Genomic DNA, 21,369 nt, shown 5'->3' with positions numbered 1-21,369 from the left:
CCTCCTCAGTTTTGATAAATCCTGGTGGTTGGATGTTGTCCTGCAGTGCCACTCGTGGTGGCATTCTCTCCACGCTGACAGGCACAGCACAGCCATAGAAGCTCTGTCTCTAGTGGGGAAACCAGAGCCTGGAATGAGAGGAAACTTCTCTGTCCTCTCTACTCAGCAGCTCTCCCTATGCACAGCTCTGAAATCGCTCAGTCATTGCCTCTTCCTTGGCTGTTTGTGCCCCCTCAGCTGCTCCAGCTGAAGGACAGTGCTCAGGGTTCATGACTACAGAAAAGCTGTCAGCTTTACTTTTTTTTTTTTTTTTTAATAACACTGATTGTGTTTCCCTTGGTTAGAAAGGCAAGCCAAAGATTTTGGCTCTTTCATTAACCCTGTGAAAAATTTCTTAGGTTGATTTTAAATTACAGCTTGTCTGCTACTTTCTTTCTCCTTTTCTTTTTTTTTTTTACTATATTTTAGCATGTAAGAATCTATACAACTTCCTTTGATCAGAAGTGCTGGAGATTTACATTTATTAGATGAGGTGAAGGTCAATGTTCTTGCTGGGAATCTGAATTTAAAGTTTTGAGTTGCAAAAGGGAAATACTGAAAATTAGAAGCTTTTTAAAATGGTTGTAGCATTTACCATAATTCTATAGGTATGTAGTTCTTGATGAGAAGGAAAAATCTGTCTAAATAAGTTGCATTTCTATACAGATAGATATTTTAAAGGATGTTTACTGTGCTTTAACCCTAAAGCCCCCCCATGTAAACCACAGGTAAGAGGAAATCTAAACCAGACTGGCATTAAGTGAGTGAGAGGTAGAAGTATTTTAAAATATTTGAAACAGTAAGAAGATAATTTTAACGATCTAATTATTTCAGATTGGAGTTGTTTGATCTGATTTAGATAACTTATACTTTATTCAAAAGCAGATTTAAACTGGTGGATGTAAAGTTGAGGTGGATGCCCCATTGGTCAGGGCTTTCATTCAGGATATGGCAGCACTGGGTTTAATTCCTTGCTCTGCATAAAATGCAGTTATTTATGCAAAGTGGAGCAGCTCCAGCAGGGAAGATTAAAGAGAACCCAGCAGGTCAGCAGTGCAGTGGGCAGGGAATTCATGATGATGTGGGAGGCCAGAGTTAAGTCCCTCCTCAGTCATATTCCATCTTGCCCCTCCTGGGTGAGAACCATGCCCCTGGAGTGCTGGTTATCCTGCAGAGCTCTTGGAGCAATTTATACCAACAAAATAAAGTTCAGCTGGATGAAATGCACTTTCTCTGGCCAAAGTATTTCACTGGAAAATTCCTGTTCTGCTTGCCAAGTTTGTCCTTCCTCCAGCTGTGTGAAAGGACTGATAGATCACCTCCTCCTCCCCTGCCCCTCCAGGACTTCACCTGCTGGGTCCTTGTCACTCTCTGCAGGGCAGAGCCACAGCCCAGGCTCCTGACAGATCCATCATGGAATTCTTTTCTGTCCTGCTGGGTGGTTTCCATGGCCTCAACTTCTCCTCTCAAATCAACACGTAGCACTACTGTTAAATAGCTGCCCATTAAGCACAGGTCAATAATTCTTACTTTTATTCCTCAGAACCACAGCCAGGCTGAAGTTCTGGGGAGCCCCAGAGCAAGGGGACAGCCTGGCTCTGCTGTCCTGCACTCACCGTGTCCCCTGGAGCCTCCCCTGTGCTCCCCTTCTGCCTGTCCCCACCTCCCCACGCCTTCTAAGGTCACTCTGCTGGAGCCATTCTTCGCCCCAGCGTGCACTGTATTGATTTTCCACCTTTCTGAGACTCCCAGCTCCTGCTGTGAGCTCCCAATTTCCATAATGATGTGCTTAGCAATCGTTGCCGTGGGCAGCATTAATTTCACCCTTTGGGAAGGGCACACTCACTTGCCAGACTGGATTCTTTGTAGTGTCAACTCTGTTGAAGTGGTGACATCATTTTCTCCTCTGTTGTCTGGTAACTTTGATTTTTTTCCTCTTGATTTTTTTTTTTTAAACTTTCTGAACAGAAATAAAATTTTCCCTCCTTATTATTCAAGCCAGATATTTTTTTTTATTATTGCAAACAAATCATATCTTTTTTCACACAAGCTGAGGGAACTTTTAGGGTGGCCCTGGTTTGGGATGCCCCCAAAGCCCCTGCACACACTTGTGCACTCACAACCTCACTGCTTTGAGGTGGGCAGGGATTGATCCCTCTGCACCAAGGTAGTTTCTCTTCTCATAATTGTATGAAGTACTTCCAAGAGTTTTTTGGGGTCTGTTTAGCACTCTTGCACTGTAACGTGGTTGCAGTAGGGCCGTGAGGTGACTTATCAGCATTTCTGTGTCCATACCTGCTGCAATTTGTATGGAAATTTTTATGTGGCAGTGGCTGGACCAGGAGTGATAGAGAAGAAAGAAAGAAAAATGTGACTTATATTTGCTATTTGCTTGTGTGACAATTTATGAGCCAGTCTTAGCCTCAACTACAATCTCACTGTCCTTCAGACATCTCCAACTGTTTATTTTCAGCAGAAGTTATGACCAGGTCTCCATAACGTTATCATTCAACAGCAGATGCAGCTTTCAAACTATGTGTGGTGTTTATTCATCTGTGCAGGAGCAAAGTGAATCTGTAACGAGGAATTTCCAGAGATTTCATACAAATTCCTGGAATTAGTCCTTCCCATTTTTAGTAGCAGTAGTTTATGGACCTGTGTGCTGATTTTTGTAATTAAGTCTGTTTCTGATTATAAGGCAATGTCAAATGTCCTGTAAGATCTGAAAAGCCTTCCTGCTTTTTAGTTCTAAGCTCCCTTTTTCCTTAAAAAATAGGAACAGATTAGCAAGCTTGGAGTTGCTGTTTTCTTGCATGAGCAAAAGAATAAAGACAACCAAGGTTTTAAAGGCCTGTGCATTATAAACCAGGTTCAATTCTCATGACATTGGGGTTTTTTCCATCACACAATGGGATTCAGTGGAACAGTTTAAGTGAACTCAAAGATTTGTTTTGTCAAAGAATGACTTCCTGGCAATGCAGGGATGCAGATTTCTCCTACTTATTCCAGGGAGTTTTTCCTCTTACAGTTCTTGTCAGTAGAATCTCCTTTTCTGCAGACTCCAAAGTGTCAAATATGATTTATTTTTGAGTCTCAGCCCTATTTTTTTTCCTCTCTTCCTGTACTTTTCGATTGTTTGTGATCTTAGCCATGCCTGGCTCTCGGGAGTTTGGGAATGACTTGTGCAGGGAATGAAATAATGGTGTAGGCTGAGGTCAGTCTACTGTGACTTGAAACAATTTCCTTTTGTGAAATGGTGGTTGCTGGATGCAGGATTTATTCTTGATTGGGGAGAAGGCACACAACAAACTGTAGAGTTGCAAAAAAAGGAAACAGAAACAAATGATAGCTATAAAAAATGACACTTGTGGCTGTTGGGATGGAGGACTGTGCCCTGCACATAAACTAGAAGAGCTGCAGTATAAATTCAGATTTTAGCTCTTGAGAGCAACTCATTGTGGTTAAAATTATCACCACAGTATGAAAATTTCCAGGTTTATCAATTTAATATGAAAAATTTATCTTTCTTCCTAGGTTCCCTTTCCAGAAAGGACACTTCCTTTGCAGATCTGGACATCCTGATTTCATAGTTAAGGTTAGTGTTCACTAACAGCTGCTGTGAAAATTAAATTTCTTCTTCCTGTATCAGTTATTCCTTGGTGTTTTCTGAACAGAGAAGAATCATCCTTGTAGTTATTTACCACTTATGTCCTGAAATATTTCTGTGTTTCAGGATTTGAAATTCCTCCTGTCTCTTTCCTCTCTCCCCTCAATATATTGCTGTTCAGTTCAATAACTCCTTAAATCTGATTTAGTGACTTGAATCTTGCTTCTCTCAGTTTTATTTATATGTAGCTCCAGTCAGATGTGGGAAGGCAGCTCCAGCTGCATGGTCCCTCTTGGTATCTTCTCTCAGAGCTGCTGATGTTCCCCACACAGCCAGTGTGACCCAAGCTCTTACATTTCCATTACAAATGGATGCAGAGGAGCAGGCAATCATTTTGCTTCCCTCCTCAGTGACTCCAAGGGGAACAGCAGAGTTCGAGCCTGCATGGGCTGCTCCTCCCCATGCCCATGGGGAGATGGTGTCTGTTTGTTTGTGGCACATTCATGTCAGAAATGGGAAGCTGCTGCTGCCATCCTCGTCACAAGGAGTGTGCTCCAGTGGTGGGGCTGGTGAGGGGCTGCTTTCCCTGCTCTGCTGTGTGAAGGTGACCCAGAAATGGTTTCCATGGCAGCTCCACGCTGGCCATGGCAGGGCTCGGAGCAAGCCCCAGCAGAAAATGATGCTGAAAAGCTGAGCCCATTCCTGAGCGACTTTCAAATGACTCCGAAAAGCTGGTGACATTTTTGGGTGACTATCAATCCTTTGGTAGATGAGTCAGTGGTGTGTCTCAGCCCTGGGCATGACAGATGTTGGCTCATAAGCAATTAGATGCTGTTCTGACTTCTGCTGTCCCCAGAGCTGATCTCTGCTGGTGGAGCTGCAGAGGCTGACAGGAAGGCAACTTGTCCTGCTGAGTGCTGGGCTAGCACTGCCCATGCAATGGATTTGACCTCCACAATCAGTTTAAAAACAAAAAAAATCCTCCCATGGGTATGGCATGTTCTTTATTTAAAAATAACATTTTTTATCTAAATGGTATTTTAAGTCAAATTGTATCAGCCTCCACATATTGTCTCTCTTTTTTTTCTTTATCTGTTTTTGGCAACCTTAAGAGGTAGAAAATTCCTCACAAAAGGCTGGACTTTGCCTTTGTTAGAGACCATTTTTCCACTTGTAATTGTGAAAAAAAAGATCAATGAGAAGCAATCAGCAAAACCAAGGCTATCAAACAATAAAACCTTGAAGTACAGAAATTATCTCGAACTATAATACTCAAACCCTCAGCTCTTACGACCTTTCTGCTTTGCAGGGTGCCCGTGGGTGAAACCACTTGAATACTGATAATTTTTCAATGTCATCCTACAATCCTTGTTTACTCCTTGACAGAGATAAGTTATCTCACAGCTCTTTGAGGCAGAACCATAAACCAGTAATTTATAATGTAATTTGGTTTCTGCATGCCAGGGAACCCTGTGGGGTTTGAGTCCTGCCCACTGTGACCCAGGTAAAGCTGCCTGGAGTGCAGAGCTGGTGCTGCTCATCCCTGCAGTGAGGATGAGCTGCAGTTACACCCCGAGTAGGAGCATTGCAGGACTAGGAATATTCATGGAATTGCAGGATGGTTGGGGTTGGAAGGACCTTAAAGCCCATCCAGTCCCACCCCCTGCCATGGCAGGAACACCTTCCACTATCCCAGGTTGCTCCAAGCCCCCTCCAACACAGCCTGGGACATTCCCAGGGGAATCCACAACCTCTCTGGACAATCTATTCCAGTGCCTCTCCACCCTTACAGTAAAGGATTTCTTCCCATTATCCCATCTAACCCTACTCTCAGCTTAAAGCCATCCCCCCTTGCCCTATTCCCCCACACCTTCATGAAAAGCCCTCTCCAGCCTCTGTGTGAGCCCCCTTTAGGCACTGGAAGGGGCTCTAAGGTCTCCCCAAAGCCTTCTCTTCATGCAGAGTTAATTCTGGTTTATTCCTAGGCTATCACCGAAGTTAAAAACAAACAGCTGTCTGTATTCTGTGCTGCAGGGTTTGGCAGAGGTAGGAATTCAAGGAGACCTTTTCCTACTGATTCTGACACTCTGTTATCCTTTTGGGAGTCTCATTAGACAAAAATGCAGTTGTATTGGCAAGAGGAAAAATGGCCATGAATTGAATTTGCTGTCCAGCTGGTGACTGGGTCTAAAACTCCAGTTAGGAATTCTAGAATTCCTCTGAGCTTTTTCCTTCTCTTCCTTTGTTCTACAGTCTGGAAACGGGTGGGGGATCAAGTCTAGGAGCAGGCAATTCTCCAGACAGAGAATCTGAAATGGTTACAGTTCAGAAGAATATGAGCATTTTAGGAAATAATGTCATTTAAGAAGTGAGTCTCACTTCAGGGAAGTTTGCTGTAATGCAGACACCCCTTCTAAGTGAAGAAGTGAGTGAGCTGCATAAAACAAGGACGTTTTGCTTTGCTAAGCTGAGCTCTTCTATGGGTACCTCAGACCAGGTGTGGGGTCTGATGCTTTCAGCCTCAAGGTAATTTGAAAAAAGTTGAGGGGGAAAAATGAAGTTGAGCTATTTTGGCATGCTGAGGCAAAAAGAAGAGACAGAAAAGTAGAATAGAAACCCAAGACCTCTGAAAATCCCAGTCTTTTGAAACTAAAGTGTAGTTAAGGACACAAGGGTGATTGTAATTTAATTTCACCCTAAGAAACACATTCTATAGCTTTCGTATTTTGGGGAACTATACATAAAATTATTAAGAAAATGAGACAGCATAAATACTAAAGGATTCAGTGTCTGAAACTCCATGAAATGATAAATGTGAGAGAGACCCCGTGGCTGGTACTGCAACGTGTCACACACACACTGGGAAGGTTCAGTGTCACTCTCACACTGAGCAATTCCATTTTATGCAGCACTGTTTAAAAGGTTCCTTTCTTCCTAATCCCAGCTCCTTTCATCGCTGCAGTGCACCATGTAATAGATTAAAGGACAGTAGGATGAAAGGGAGGAGTTTTAATTCCAGCAAATGCTGATGCCAAGGGTTTTTTTCTTCCAAAGGGTGCACAGATGCACTGAACCCCTTGGAGCAGCCCTGGCTGGAGAAGGCCACACTTTGATTTGCTGCAAAAATTCTGTGACTCAGTGTAACATCTGTGATGAGTCCTCACTGCCAAATGCTCCAGAGAGAGCTTCAGTGGAAACAAATGGGACAATTGTTAAATAACTTTACAGATCAGGTGGACTTTAATTTACTAATGGTTAATACCTCCTATAAAGTAAAAAAGAACGGGAGGAGGAAACCTCTCCTCAAAAAATGTAACTTGTGCTGGAAGTGTGAGCCCCTCAGAGGTTACCCCAGGGAGAAATATGCCAAATGGGAAGGGGAATTATATGCCAAGGGGAAATATGCCAAGGGGAAGGGACATTGAGGATGAAGTCAAATCAGAAAGGTTGTTTTGTGGAAACGTGGTGCAGGTCAGGGGGGAAAATATCCAAGCTTCCTTTTAGGGCCAGCTTGTGGGTTTAACAGAAAACTAATGAACCCAGCAAGTGAGTTTGTGGGGATCTGAGGAAATGCAAAGTCTGTGAGAAACAGACTGCTGGGTTTGGGGGACATGGGAACAGGAAGAAGGGTCCAAATGGTTACAAATCCAAACTTTCCAAGAATCCTGCAGTAAATGAGGATCCACAACCAGGTGTGTCCCTGCATTATAACCCTGCTCCTGAGTGTCTCACCTGCCAGCTGTGCACACAGATCAGGCTTATTTCATAATTTCCTGGCATTTTCCCTCCTTAGACCCCTGCAATATTCCTGAGAAAGTCTGAGAGAGCTGCACAAAACAAGAGCTGATGCTTCATGGGGTTTTTAGCAAATGAACCCAAGCAGGGATCCAACTTCAGCTCATTTCAGCTTTTACCTGTGGCACATTTAGAGGCTGGCTTCTGATGGATATAATGTTAGCATATGCCTCAGTATATACTAAGTAATAGTATATTATGCTCTGGTATTTTGTTAGTAATGTATTTAGCATTTATAGACAGTTTTCTTTCTCAGAGGGTGAATATTGCTCTATGTATATATGTCCTGTCTAATGTATCTGTAAGAAAAATGTACATTAACAATATATAGCTATTCTTAAAATCTTCTTCTGCTAAACCACAAAAAACCCCAAAACACAAAAAAACCAACGAGGTAAAACACCACTGAACAGAGTTTGTTTCATTGCTTGCATGACACCTTTTTTCTCGCCTTTAAAATGAAAATAATACAAATTTTCGTTACCAATGTGGCTCAATTGGGCCACAATTTTTAATGGGGTGTGTGTGAGCTACACAGCATGTTCTGAATGGAAAGGAATGGAAATCTTATTCCCCATCTTGCATTGTGGACCTTATTCCTGTAAGAAAACCATTTCCCTGGGAAAAATTCATACGTGCACAGTTGAATGGTCTTATTGCATTGCTGGCATTATCTCAGGCAAATCATTTCACATTCTTAAAAGATCCACAGTGCACCTTCTCAGTCACATAAATCCAGCTGGCTCTTTTAGGAGCTCTGCCTCTTTAGCTTCTGTGTTTGACAGGTGAATGACACAGCAAAAGCACCTTGGAAGGGAAGGAACCTCTTTTTTTACTTTTGCCCTGGGAATTATTTTATTGTTGACTAAAACGTTCCATGGCACCATGATTAGGCCCAGCTTTTTACATTAATTGGCCTGCATGTGGGGCCTAACTTTGTGTCTCTGCAGTTGCATTGAGGGAAATTAAACTTGAGAACTCACTTGTGCACTGCACGAGTTGTTTGCTAACACAAAACGGCAGCAAAGTGAATTTTTCAGCCCTTCCTTCCCTGAGAGCCTGGGAACAAGATTGCTTTGGACCTTCTTCAAGCATTTAAATTTAACTTTTTATGTGAAATCTGACTGTTGTCAGGAAAGGCTGCTGCATATTCCTAAGGCATCTCTATAATTGCAAATATAAAACTCAGGCAGAGCAATAAAAAATCTAGCTTCAGAGTTAAATAAGGTGAATAATTGAGTGAGAAATACAGAGCCCTCAAAACCTGCACTGCTGGCACACACTCCTGGGTGTGTTTATCATTCAGTTTGTCACTTGTTGGATAACAAATCCAGGGATAACACAGGCTGCCTTGGCTTTGGAGTGGGGCTGCCACAAAGGCTGCAACCTGTGCCCAGCCCCTGCACAGCCAGGGCTGTAAATCTGTGTGGCTCAGGGGAGGGTGGTGGGCACAGTTTGGTACCAGTCCAGTCCCAGGGGCACCCCCAGAGCTGGGATTTGCAGTCCAGGTAAGGCAGGGCTGTGCTCAGCCAAGGGGCTGGTGCTCTTCCTTTGGGTCAATCCTTGCTCCTGGCCAGTCCAGGCGTGGCTGAGCTGGACAAACGCCCTTCATTCCTCCTTCCAGCTGCCCAGGGGCTGGTTGGGCTCAGCAGGAGATCACCAGAGGGTTGGACAGGGACCGTGGGCTCTGAGCCTGCTCCATGGGCTGCCTGTGCAACAGTTCACAGGCTGCCAGCTCCTGCTGAAGGGTGTCCAGCACTTCGAACAGCTGGGCTTTGCCTTGGGAAGGAAAATGGCAAACGTTAGCACTTGAACAAAGTAAGGAAGTTGCAGTTTCACAATCATGAACAAGCTCTTTTCTTCACAGGTGCCATTTCAAGTGGTTATCATAAAATGTCTAAATTTTGTGAGCAAACAGTGAATTCCTGTCCATAAAAAACGTGAGCAGAACTGGGTTCAGCTGTCTCCTCTGTCAGTTCTCTGGCTTCATTCCCTGCCCACTGAGGTCTCACATACTTGTGTGAACAAAGACTTTCATATCACAACTGCCCACCTAACGATCCATTTTGACTTGTTTGATTACAGAGACTTAGGAAAGCTGCTCAACTCTCACGCAGTGCACAGCCAGACAGTGGGAAGCAGAGAAGGGGAGCTGTTCGTGGCAGTGGTGATGCAGAATGGACAGAGCCACACCTGCTGGAGTTTTAGGGAGCTGAGCTGCTCCAAAGGGAGGAATTTTCTTTGAGCAGCATCCCTTGGAGCCCCTGTTCCTGTGCAGGATAATTGGCTGTACCTTTTGGGCACTGTGCTGAGGATACAAACAGTCTCCTCTTCTGTTCTCCCAGGAGAACATCAAACCTACAGCTCAGCTGTAGTTTCTCTCTGTACTGGTGTCCTGGAGCCTACAAAGGTCTGTCCTTGCCCTCTTTTCTCTGCTCCCTCTGCAGCTGAAGAGCAGAGCTTGGCTCTGGGCTGCCTGTGCCCTGGATTGCTGGGCACAAGGAAAAACAGGCTTTGAAACTGCAAACCCCAGAAGGGTTCCATGCTACTCTCCCTAAATCCCTGTAAATAATCTCCAAAACCGAGCCCCCAGGCCACATCTGGTCTTTTCTAATCTTGTCTTTGACTACTGCCTGCCTGTTAAAAGCACCTCCAAGCTATGTTCCTGGGACAGGGTGTTCATTTCTTGGAGGTAAGTACAAATGTTCTGCTAATAGAACAAAGTAATCAAACCGAAGCCCTGGGGCTGTGATCCCTGCACGGCTCCTGCAAAGGCAGCTCCAGACCATTGTAAGGGACAGGAGTCTGCAGGTTTAGTTTTCACACAAGGAACATGAAATGCTGTCATTAGAGGAGTGCAGGTTTGATGTGCTTTCTGTACAGAACTGTTCTGGTGTGTAAATCTTGTGTTGCAGCAGAGGAACACAACACACTGGGGTAGCAAAGCTGAGAAATAGCTGCATTACACACTCGGCCATTTTTCCACTTTCTCGTATCCATGAAACTCTACAAACATTTGTAGGACACTGAATTACCCCCAAAGGCCACATTTTAATTAAAATTTGGCTAAAAAAGCACCCTAGATGTGGTTTTGGTGTGTCACAGACTAGAAAGCATCACTTTCTATAGGTAATCTTCTTGCAAACTACTTCCTTCTCCCTAACCTGTACCCCAGGATTTGAAATATCCTTTTCCTACCCATCTGTGTATTATCCTTTTCCTACCCATCTGTGTATTATTTTTCCCCAAAAGGACACTTTTCCTGCTTGTTGGTCTTTACACATGATATATTTTCTTACCAGGTTGGGGGTCACGGCAGGATTCCAAAGTGCTCAGCAGGATTTTCCCCAGGGCTCGCTTTGATATGTTCTTTAAAAAACAAAACAACATGATGGCACAAACATGTCCTTCACCAGTTCACAGACATGCAACAGAACCTGTGTGCAGGGTATTTACATTTGAAAGCTGAACCAAAATGGCACTGAATCCTGATTAACCCAAGACTCGATATTTGCTTTATTCTCAAGCATTTTATCTTAGACCTTGCTCAAACAGCAGTTTATAGAGGGTTGTAATTCCTTAATTTGGCTGTGGAAAATACAGAATTTTGCAGAGTGTGTGCCCAAACAACTGTAGGTGGCAAGGAGGGTAAGCAGAGCAAAAGCTTTTTGAGTCCTCTGCCAGGTCTGTGGGGAAGGTGAACTGGACCTCGGGGTGTTATTTTAGAAAGGGTCTTCTCAGACCCAGCTGAAGGACAGTGCAAATGTCCTGTGGCAGAGCCACTGCTGGATCTGGAGATGTAATAAACATTAGCCAAAGTGAGAGCCCTGTAAAAACTACTCAGGCTTTGGATGGGCTCTCTCAGTGGTGGTTTTACATAAGGAATCTGGTGGGACATTACATAATGAGCCTGGAAAAGCAAACTCTCCTAATTTGCTGTCAAGACACTGGTGTGCTTTCTGGGAGATGGTCTTGCAATCAGTTTAATTAGCACTTAGAGAGCCTGTATCTGCAGGGACAGGTTGTTCTTGCTAAAACTTCAAGAAGTGGAAATGGAAGGAAGCAGTTCTGGGAGGAAGATGCTGTTCCCTCCAAGCAGAGCTGGCCTTGCTCCCTGACTCTGGACCTCTCCCACCTGCTTGGCTGCCCCAGTGGGGACTGGGCAGAGTGGGAAGCAGTTTGAGGATTTCACATGGCCTCAGCAGCACAGTGTGAGGTTTTATTGGTCCTGACAGGATGTGTATGTGCCTTTGGACAGACACTGCTTGGTGGGAGGTTCTGTTGCAAATGAGGTGCCTGGGATATTTCAGACATGAAGGTGAATATGCTGGAGAAGTGACACCTAAACCCATCAGTTCTGATGGATAAGGTTCCTTTTGTCTCAGGCATATCCCACCAGGGATTTAGGGGATTCTTGCTAAAGTCTCCTGGGAGTTTTATCCCTTTGATGCTGACTCAGAGTTACATTAGGATGCAGTTAAACAAAGGTCCTGTTCTAGAAGGAAAAATACATATTCTGGGGTCTTCCTGATTACTCACTTCTTTGTTTTCTTCATTTTCCCTAAATTTTGGGTTAGAGGGTAATGAGCTTGAAGATTCAGCTCCAAGGAGATCTCTAGGCTTTTAGAAAGCCAGTCAAAGGAGTCTAAAAGCTTTCTGCAACCACCAGGCAGTTCCCAGGGCAAACACATGTAAAAGTCTGTCCTGGTGTAAAGGATTTTGTACTTAAGAAGGGATTAATATAATTTTTAGTCTGGAAAGGACACTACAAAACCCACTTTTCAGTCCCAGGACTGCTTTCTCACCATACCAAGTCTCGAAGCTGTTGAAGAAGCTGCAGAACATCCATGAGCTTCTCCTCCACCAGGGACAGCCGAACCCTCTCCGTCTCCAACATCTGCAGCTCCATCTTCAGCAGTTCCGTCTCCTCCACCTTCTGCTGCAGCTCCCCAAGCAAGGGGCCTTTCATCTGCACAAAACACAGCAAATTAAAGGCACTGGACCTTTCCTTTTCTTGCCCAAAAGCTGAGTTTTCCCCCTTTTGTGGTAAATGGGGGTCACTCCTGAAGATTCTCCTGAAGGGAAGTATATTTCTTTAATGTGCTGCATAAAGTGAAATATCAGGAGTTGTTAGGAAATCTGTGCTTTGCTCTCGTGCACAATGGGAGTTCGTTCCTTGCTGGATGCAGGCAGGTCAGTCAGGAATTTGAAATATTAAATTTATTATATATTTTTTATTTAAATACTACCATTGCTATTTCAGCTTTCTCCCCTTTCGCACTCCTGTTGCCCTCTATAAAGCATAACTAATTTGTGTGCCCTCACCACAGTCATATCTTTGTCTTGCAGCTCCTCCACAGCAATCACCTGTGCATTCAGTGAGACAAGAGGATGTGTCTGTCCCTGCTGCACTGGACAGCAGGTGAGGAACTTGCAGGGGATGCCCTCTCCACTGTTTCTCCTTGCTTTTCTCCAGATATTGGGATGAACTTCTCACTTGACCCTGTATGGCAGTTCATAAACTAATTGCCTTTCTAATTAAGCTGGCAGCTTGCATGCAAGCTCGTATAGAAAATAATTGGCATTTCTTTGCAACGCTACACTCGCAGCATAACGCTTTGTTTTTAGACTTCACTCATGCTCTCCCCCTCTATTATCCCCAGGTCACCACCCTGTCTTCAGGAGAAGCTATTTTTAAGTGTTTGGTTGTTGGAAAGTAGAACTTTCTAGCCATGACAAATCTCAGAACTCTGTCATCCCCTGGTTTTACAAGCCTCATGCTGAAGCAATTATCAGTGTTTGGAGTGCTGCCCTTCACTTGCCTGCTGAGCCTGTTGCTTGTTAGCCTTGTTGTTATTGTCTGATTTTCCACACCGAGCAGGTACAAACAGAAGCATCTAGAGCAATGTATAAGGTACTTCTGTCAGGTTCACAGAAAGTGGTGGTGGTTCCTTTATTAAGCCAATATATTTATTTGCAAGGTGCTTGAGACAGAACATTCCTCAGTCTTCCTATTTGCTTTCTGTTGATTACAAGAGTCACCTTTTTGACAGGAATTTCTTATTACTTGTCTGCTGTGTAGCAGCAAACTCCTCCCCTCTGACTGCTGGGTAATACAAAAGGGCTTAAGAATAAATTTCCTAACAGGCTCAAAACTATTCATCCTACAGATATTTAATTCATAATTCACTCACAGTGAGCTGGAACTTTGTCTTCTTCACCTCCCTGCTTGCCTCTAAATCAAGAGCAGCAGATTCCATTTTTCTTCTGGAATTTTGTACTCATCTGTTAATAAAGCTGCTCTTCCAGACAAGCTGCACAGAACTAATATCCATCAGCAGAGATTAAAAAAAGAGGGCAGTATGATGCTGCAGAAGAAGATGAGCACCTCAGAATGGGAAAAAAGGAGAAGAAAACTGGCACTACCTGCAGGTAGTTTTCTTCTGTGGACTGATGTTAATCAGTAGAGAAGGAACCTTTGTGTCTCTCTACAGAACATTGCAAGGATAAATGGTCATTGAATTACACTGTGTAAGGCAGAAGCAGGATTTTATTCTGGTTTTAGTTTTTTTCCCTAACAAGTAAACTCTTTCATTTAATTTAGTCAAGGGAGAAAAGTATACGAAATACTGCTGAAACACAAGGGATGGCAACACATAAAGAAGTTGAATACTTTACCCTTACTTTAAATATTTCACTGATTCATAGAATCCTTCCAGAACTACTGAAAGCTTCCTGCTTTGTTTAAAGATGGGGTATAAAATACTGAACAAGCTTGGGAGAAAGCAGACCAGGGCAATGCACTATTTTTATGTCATAGAAAGATTGCTGGCACTTCAATCTGTGCCCATCAGTGGCTGAAGTCTGCAATATTTAAATAGTGAGGTCCCACAGGACTGCTGGGATACAGCACTGGGCCTTTAAATAATGTGGTTATGACCTCTGCTCAAGGGGAGCTGGACATGCTGCTAACCTGAGAACTGATTTTAGTAATATTTTATGATATTATTTATATACTTTATTATATTACATTGATATATTATATTGATGATATAAATATATCAGTGTAAGCCCAAGAAAAAGACACAGTAAATGGGATAATTTACTCCAAAACAGGGAGTCTCAGTCAGCCTGAGGGATTTATTGAAAAGTTACTGTGCTCCCAGAGGTGCTTAGGACGTGGGGAGTATTTCATCCATAGCTGAGGAACCTCAGTGAGTCAAGGACAGCGTTTGAAGGGCCTGGGGTACATCTCATCCTCCAAAGGCAGATTTGGGTAGGAACCAGAGTAGAAATGCAGGTGTTAGAGGAAAGCACCAGGTGTTTGAGCTGACAAGCTACAGCACAATGGGAGGCATCAGCAACAGAGAGCAGAATGGCCAGAAGGAAATATAAATACATGTAGATGCAGCTCCCTAAAGATGCATAAAGAACTCTTCCACACTCTGCTTGGCACCTGTTACCTCTTCCATATTTGTTTCCAGTTTTTTCTCTGGGTGCCCCTGGAGCTCCAGCTGCTCTGTGAGGGGGGAGGTTTTCCCTGTGGGCTCCGCAGGGGCCATCCCAGAGCCCTCAGGGGTGGTGGCCTCTAGGTAAGACAGCAGCTTTCTCCACGTCTTTTCATCACACCTACACATATCATCAAAAGGGAAGAGTTAGTGAACCCTCATGGTGAAGGTCTGTGTTTGTAAAAGCCAGTTTTCCTGCAGAACTCCTGGCAGCACGGATCACAAATGAGTGATCATCACAAATTAGCTGATGCTAATTAGGGCTTGGTGGGAATATCCAGCAGGCTGTTCCCCACACGCCACAAAGGATGGGCAAAAGGCTTCTGACTGCAGCAACAGGACCTTCAGGTCATGAAATTACCTTTGTAAGGGGCTCAAACAGCAGTAATTAGTGAATTAAACTTACCCACTGCCACAGCAAGGGAGCTTGGCCAGGATCTTCTTCACGTGGTCCAGCTGGGGAGCCCGGTCACCTGCCCACTTCTCCTCCTCCTCGTCAGAGGCAGCCTGGCCCTCCACGGAGCGGAAGAGCTGATCCTCTGCTGGGAAACAGGGACCCCTCAGCAGCACCCCCAGAACCCCCAGTTAAACCCTGAGCCAGAAAGAAGTGAGAGCTTCAACCCCCAGAGAAACACCAGGCAAGGTCCCCCAGCATCCTTGGGAAGGGGCTGAGGCAGCTGCAGCAAAGATCCTTATTTTAAGAGTCTTGAATCTTTTGGTGCTTTCTTGTGGGTAACTTGGAGCTGTTTTACCTCAACTCCCTTCCTTGAGTTGCTCTAAGGCAAGGATAAGTGTGAAGGATCAGCTGTTGGGGGGGCAGTTACTGTTCCAAGTACACAATTTTTTTACTCGTTCATCTCTCTGAGTTTTTCTGCCTAACTAATCCTATTTTACTTGATGGAACATTTCCCCCCGTTTTAAAATCTATAACCCCACCAGCTATTTGCATGAAAAGTTTATATATATGTTTATATATATAAACATTATATATAAAGTGAAAGTTTATATATACTAAAAAGCTGTTTGTACTTGAAGTACAGGTAGTGTAATTTCATGTGGAAACTCTCCTTTGAGCTGGCCAAGTGTGTGGTTTGATAAAAACATTTGTAAAATCAGGTTTACTTTCTAAGTCTAACCAGATGAAGAACATGCAACAGTGTTAACTGTATTTACCTGTCACTATTTTTAACATTCCCAAGCAGCTGCTCGCCACCCACTTAAATCCCCACACCTAAAATCCAATTTTTTCTCACTACAAACAGCTCTCCAGTCTGCAGTAAAGGTGCCTTATAACTCAGAGTTATTGTCAGATAAGTGCTTTTGTCATCTTTGAACTGGATGTGCCCAAAATAATAAATCACTGCAGGGAAGCCAAAGTGTGCAAGGTTATGGCAGTTGTTGATGCTACACGTGCTAAACAGTTTGGGCCTGTCCAGAGTCACTGGAGCAGCCAGGAGGTTTCCAAGGAGTGTGGCTGTACAGAATATTAACTGCAAATTGTTTCCTCGGAAATTATTTCTGCATTTCCATTTACAGAGAAATGAAATCTTTATGCTTTTTAAGCCAGGAAAAAGTTTTGGTGGCATGACTCATGTGGAAAAAAGCAGTTTTAAATCATAGCTCTGAGTGATAAGTTCAGTCTTTTATTAAACATAAAATTATGCAGGAAGTGAGGAGTGGAAATCTGGGACACAAGGTTTTATGTAGGTCTAGGATTTCAAGACTCATTAGGCCTGGTTTGTGGTGTGGTGGTTTAATGTCTCTGTTAGTTTGGCTGCTGCTGGTCCTACAGATGAGTGAGGCAAGGCAGGGTTTGGGGCTGGGTACCGTGGTCGGCGATGCCGGTGGGCGAGCGCTGGTCCCGCGGTGCCACGGACGCGCTGCGTGTGCCCCCCGGCACGGCTGCTCCCTCCTGCTGCTCCACGCTGCCCCGGCACGGAACCTGGGGTCGCTCCCTTTCCGACCTGGGAAAGAGGCCAAAGCAAAGCTGACTTGCAGGAAGTTTGGCACATGGAGATGTGCCCAGCACGGCACACAAACAGCTTGGGTGGGATGCAGCTGGTGGGACTTGCTGAAGAACGGGGCCATCGACCCCAAGGGCTGCCTGAGGTGGCTTCCCCAGCAACCAAAGGAAGGTGGATTTCAGCTGTCCTTTGGATAAGAAGAGCTCAGCAGTACCTGTAACTTTTAGGTCAGCTCAAAGACCTCTAGAAACTGTATATGGGATAGTCTACTCTGGCCACAGGTAGCTGCACCCAGCGCCTGGGGCTCAGAAATGACAGGGAGCTTGATCCATGTCTAGTGAGTACTGGGATGAAGCAGAGCTGAGCAGTCAAAAAGGATGACTGGCACACCTGGAAACCAGGGACTTGCAGGTGAGAAGCATCTCAGAATGGGTGTCAGCACTGCTGACAGCCTCATTTGGAACTGTCTCTGTCTGAGGTCAGTGAGAGGATGTCACATCCATGTGTTTTAAAGGAATGGCTTTCGAGGGACGGGACACAGATCAAATAATGCAACTGAGGAATTGGACTCCTCAAAGGTGCCAACAAAATATATTTTGAAAACAGTAATTTAATTGTGAAGGACAATGGTGGTGCTGACTGAGGAATTTGTAATTACCCAAGTGGACAGCACTGGGGGAGTGCCTTCAGAGAAAGGGAGTAGCATGTGCTAGGGGAAAACCTCACAATGTATTCGTGTAGTTGAGTTGAAAATGTTCTACCCAACCATGTAAGACAGTACAAACCACTGAGTGTATTGGAATCTCTTACTGCAGACGAAATAAAATCTAACAAACCTCATAACATAGATTTCTTTTCTAATAATTCAATAAAAGATTGATTTTGGTAAGAAGAATGGAATGTGAAACAACAGGCATGATGAGTCCATTGGAGCTGCTGGTGTCTTTTGATTGGAGTATTTGTTTTGATTCAGTTTTGCTCCTACCTAGGGATGTACTAAAAGGCAGTATTGCTATTTTAGAGGAATTAAAATGGAATTATACTAACTAGCTGACAGAGAAAATTAATTCTGTGACTCCTGTTTACATGTAAAATAGTAAAAAAGGTCTATGGAATTGAAAGGTGTCACATGATACTGAACTTATTTTAAGAATCTTGGGTTTTTTCACACAACATACATAATATGCAAATTATTTTCATAAAGTATTACTGAAATGAGAACTATAAAGGATTTTAAAAGACTCCTAGTAAGAAACTCATAGGAGCTGTTGTGTTGCTCACAAAGAATCCACACGAAGAAGAAAACAAACCACATTCAAGACTTTCACAGTAAATTAAGTTCCCTCCAAATTCTCCCATAGATTAGTTTTGGTCTGGTGAATATTGAATATTTCCTTTATTTAACACATTAAATAGCAAAAATTGAGAGCTAAAGCACTTAGCAGACGGGTCCTGCTGACACAAGTTGTGTAACGTGACCTTGCTGTCCAAACCTTGTCAGTGCTTCCTGCCTGTAAATCCAGCTGCAGCTGGAAGGGGACTTTGGCTGCAGGGCAGAGCAGCTGAGGCCACTCTGGACACCAGAACTGCAGAGCCTTTTGTTTAACACAGCTGCTCCCAGCTCCTGAGGAGCCACACCAGAGGTAGTTCCCTTATTGCATGCAAAAGTCGAGGAGTAAACAAGATCATGAATTTAACAGCAATGAAAGGCGCTGTTGGAAAACATCTGTAGGGAAGAAGCTGAGCTGAACCTCGCTGAGAAGCCAGCACTTACTTCAGCCCCTCGAGTAGGGCTGGCTGCATTAAAAACAAATGACTTATTCCATGCACAATTCGTGGCATTATTTAGCTTAGCAACAACTGGATTTCCTGTAAAGTCCAGGGAAATAGCAGTCCCCAGAAAGGAGCCTGGACAGCCATCAGTGCTGGAAGAAATAATCACAGAGTAGTGCACAAATCAAATGCACTGCTAAGCCTGGACATCCAGAGCAGGGGCTCTGGGAAGTGTCACAGAGCTGCAGAGGTCAGGACAGCTACTGGGGATATTCCTTTCACAGGGATATTGCATTTTACTTCCCTGCAATGTGCTGATTTTCTGCTACTCATTAGGAATCTTTTAGAATTTCTTGAGCACTGTAGCTGGTGTGTGAGCAGATTGTTCTTCTGGTCTGAGCTGCAGTATAATTTAGATTGTTTGCGTTTCAGATCCTAGAGTTAGTTCACATAACACAGAGATGCTGACAGTGAATATTTATTGCAGTAGGGGAGTTGGTTAAGATTTTAACCTATAAAACATGGAGAGTGTTCAAGTATCATGAAAATCTTTTCCAGCAGGTGTGAGTTAAGGGGATTTGAGGAAGAGGTGGCAGCAGGAATCCTCACTGATTCTCAAACACAGGTTTAATTCCTTCCTCATTGGTATTCATACAGCATCAAATGGGTCTCCATAAACGAGAAGAAGAGTGAATAAACAGCACATTTGTTTGGGGCAAAGATCAGAGGGGGGAAGCGGCGCTGGAGGTGCCTGGGAAGGTTTGTGTAGAGAGAGCGTGGCAAGGCTTCCATGGAGACAGGGAAAGAGCCCCCATTCATCCCAGAGCCTTTGTCCCCAGCATAATGGGCAGCCCCAGCGCAGGAACACTGAACAGGGGAGAGTTTGCAAAGTACTGGACCTTAAAGTAATGTCCATGACTAATTGGCTTTTAATTGGCTCTGCTGTATTGTTATGGAAACATCGAGCTGCACGAAAACCCACCTGCTTCTGGTGCTGAGCAGATCTGGGACTGAAGTAATTCCTGACTGATCAGAAAAGAACTCTGAGGAATTATTAACTTTGCATTCACAGACCTTTAACTCAGCTCTTTTAGAAACTTACTCGGAGCAGATCAAACAGCTGTGTGTGTACATTGCCCTGAGTGCAGTTAGAGCTGTATTTTATTTTCAAAGTGTAGGACTTGTGGTTTTTAACCAAAATGAGGTGCGACTTTTATTTTTGTACTGTGTTACCTAAACTGTCAGAGTTCAGGGGATTCAGAGTGGTTTCAGATTTGCTTATCCCCTGCAGGAGTTAGAGACTTTAGGTGTGCACATTTTTGAATTATTTATGACTTTTCATTTACTGTAGAGATTAAGTATGTTTTCACACTGGAGCTGAGTGTCTGTGTGGGTTTTCTGAATACATCTGTCTGTGGCTGGTGCTGTGAGCTCCTCTCCAACAGAAATCCTATGAATGAACTTTCTGTGATCAATCCAGATGCTTAATCTCAGCTTTTAAACAGCTTGCTCTGTCAGGCATTAAAGATAAGTGTTTAAAAGCATGAATTTTTAGTGGCTGTAATAAAGATCACCAAATAGCCTGGCTTTATATGGATAGTTATAAAGTATAGTTATAACTACAACTATTGTGGTTACAGTTCTGGGATTTTTCCTGTTGCTGGCTGATGATTCTCATTTTCTTGCCAAAATCACCATCTTCTGGAAAAAAATCCTTTAAGTGATGGCCATGTGTGCTCTTGCAAACCCTTCCATCTCCCTGCCTGTTGGATACAAGCAGGCAAATGCTGGAATGGTGCAGAACTGTGCCTTGCTGCCCTTCTGTGGTGACTTCAAGCGCTTTGGAGACAGCACAAACCTGGCTGCTAGACCCCCAAAGTGCTGAGCAGCACTGTCAGGGACAGCCGAGGGACCAGAGGGGCTTTATTCAGTATTGTCCTGACCCCCTGACCGACTGCTGGTTAAATAAGAGCGCATCCCTGCCAATCCTGTCAGCCCAGAGAGCAAACACCCCTTTGGCAGCCCTGCTGATGCTTCTGTGAGAATAAATTCTCACTCAAGACCATGCTTATGCTGAGAAAGGTTGGGCCAGGTGCTCCTTGATGTCCCTTTTACCCTGGTATTCTGTGATTTCCAGTCAGGGGGACAGTCCCGTTGGTGAAAAACCTCTCTCGGGAGATTTTTGGAGATCTGCTTTTGGTGCAGTCCATAAGGAATCGCAACAGAGGCATGTGGAAGCAAACACAGCCACACCCCCACACGCCCATGCCAGAATTGCCTGGATACAGCCTGTTTGTCCTTCCTGCTTTTCAAACTCAGATTTTTAGGATCCTGTCTCTCCTGGTGTCGTGACTTGGATTTTACAGAAAGATGCTTGAAAGCCCACAATCAACAACTAATAACTAAAATACTGTGGCGTTCTGAGCACTGACAGCTCTGACCAGGGCACTTGACATAAAGCATGGAAGCCAGAGAAAGCAGAGCTGTGCTCCTGGGGATCATTTCCTCAGCCACTGCTTGTGTAACAACCCTCACCCCTCGTGTGTTCCTTCACGTAGCCGTGTGCTGTTTAATCCCCAGGAATCCTTCCCTTATCTCCCGTGTGCTGCAGTGTATGCCAGTAAAAATCAAATGCCCTGGGAGCCTTTTAACGTCCTCCAGAAGTGTTCTTCCTAACAGAGTC

The 21,369-nt window shown here is 44.1% G+C and overlaps 1 protein-coding gene across 3 annotated transcripts in view; it reads right to left on the bottom strand.

Annotated features, from left to right (window-relative positions):
* Nucleotides 1–4,633: 4,633 nt before the first annotated feature.
* EFCC1 (EF-hand and coiled-coil domain containing 1) overlaps nucleotides 4,634–21,369 on the bottom strand; it is a 41,834-nt gene continuing 25,098 nt past the window's right edge. Inside the window, exons 3-8 of one of the 3 annotated variants that reach the window (XM_042026685.1) lie at nucleotides 16,777–16,913; nucleotides 15,356–15,491; nucleotides 14,905–15,070; nucleotides 12,252–12,410; nucleotides 10,741–10,810; nucleotides 4,634–9,220 (exon numbers count right to left, since the gene is read on the bottom strand). In XM_042026685.1, coding sequence (XP_041882619.1) covers nucleotides 9,087–9,220; nucleotides 10,741–10,810; nucleotides 12,252–12,410; nucleotides 14,905–15,070; nucleotides 15,356–15,491; nucleotides 16,777–16,913 — 802 coding nt within the window. In that variant the 3' untranslated portion in view covers nucleotides 4,634–9,086. Of the gene's footprint in view, nucleotides 9,221–10,740; nucleotides 10,811–12,251; nucleotides 12,411–14,897; nucleotides 15,071–15,355; nucleotides 15,492–16,776; nucleotides 16,914–21,369 lie in introns of all 3 variants that reach the window. The other 2 variants (XM_042026686.1, XM_042026687.1) reach the window with 2 other exon arrangements.

The sequence above is a fragment of the Corvus kubaryi genome, unplaced genomic scaffold, assembly GCF_017639235.1.
Source record: "Corvus kubaryi isolate FWS band 111438036 unplaced genomic scaffold, C.kubaryi_AGA036_p1.0 37285, whole genome shotgun sequence".
Taxonomy (NCBI): Eukaryota; Metazoa; Chordata; class Aves; order Passeriformes; family Corvidae; genus Corvus; species Corvus kubaryi.
Note: the sequence above shows the minus strand (reverse complement) of the source record. Positions and strands in the feature narration are given on the sequence as shown.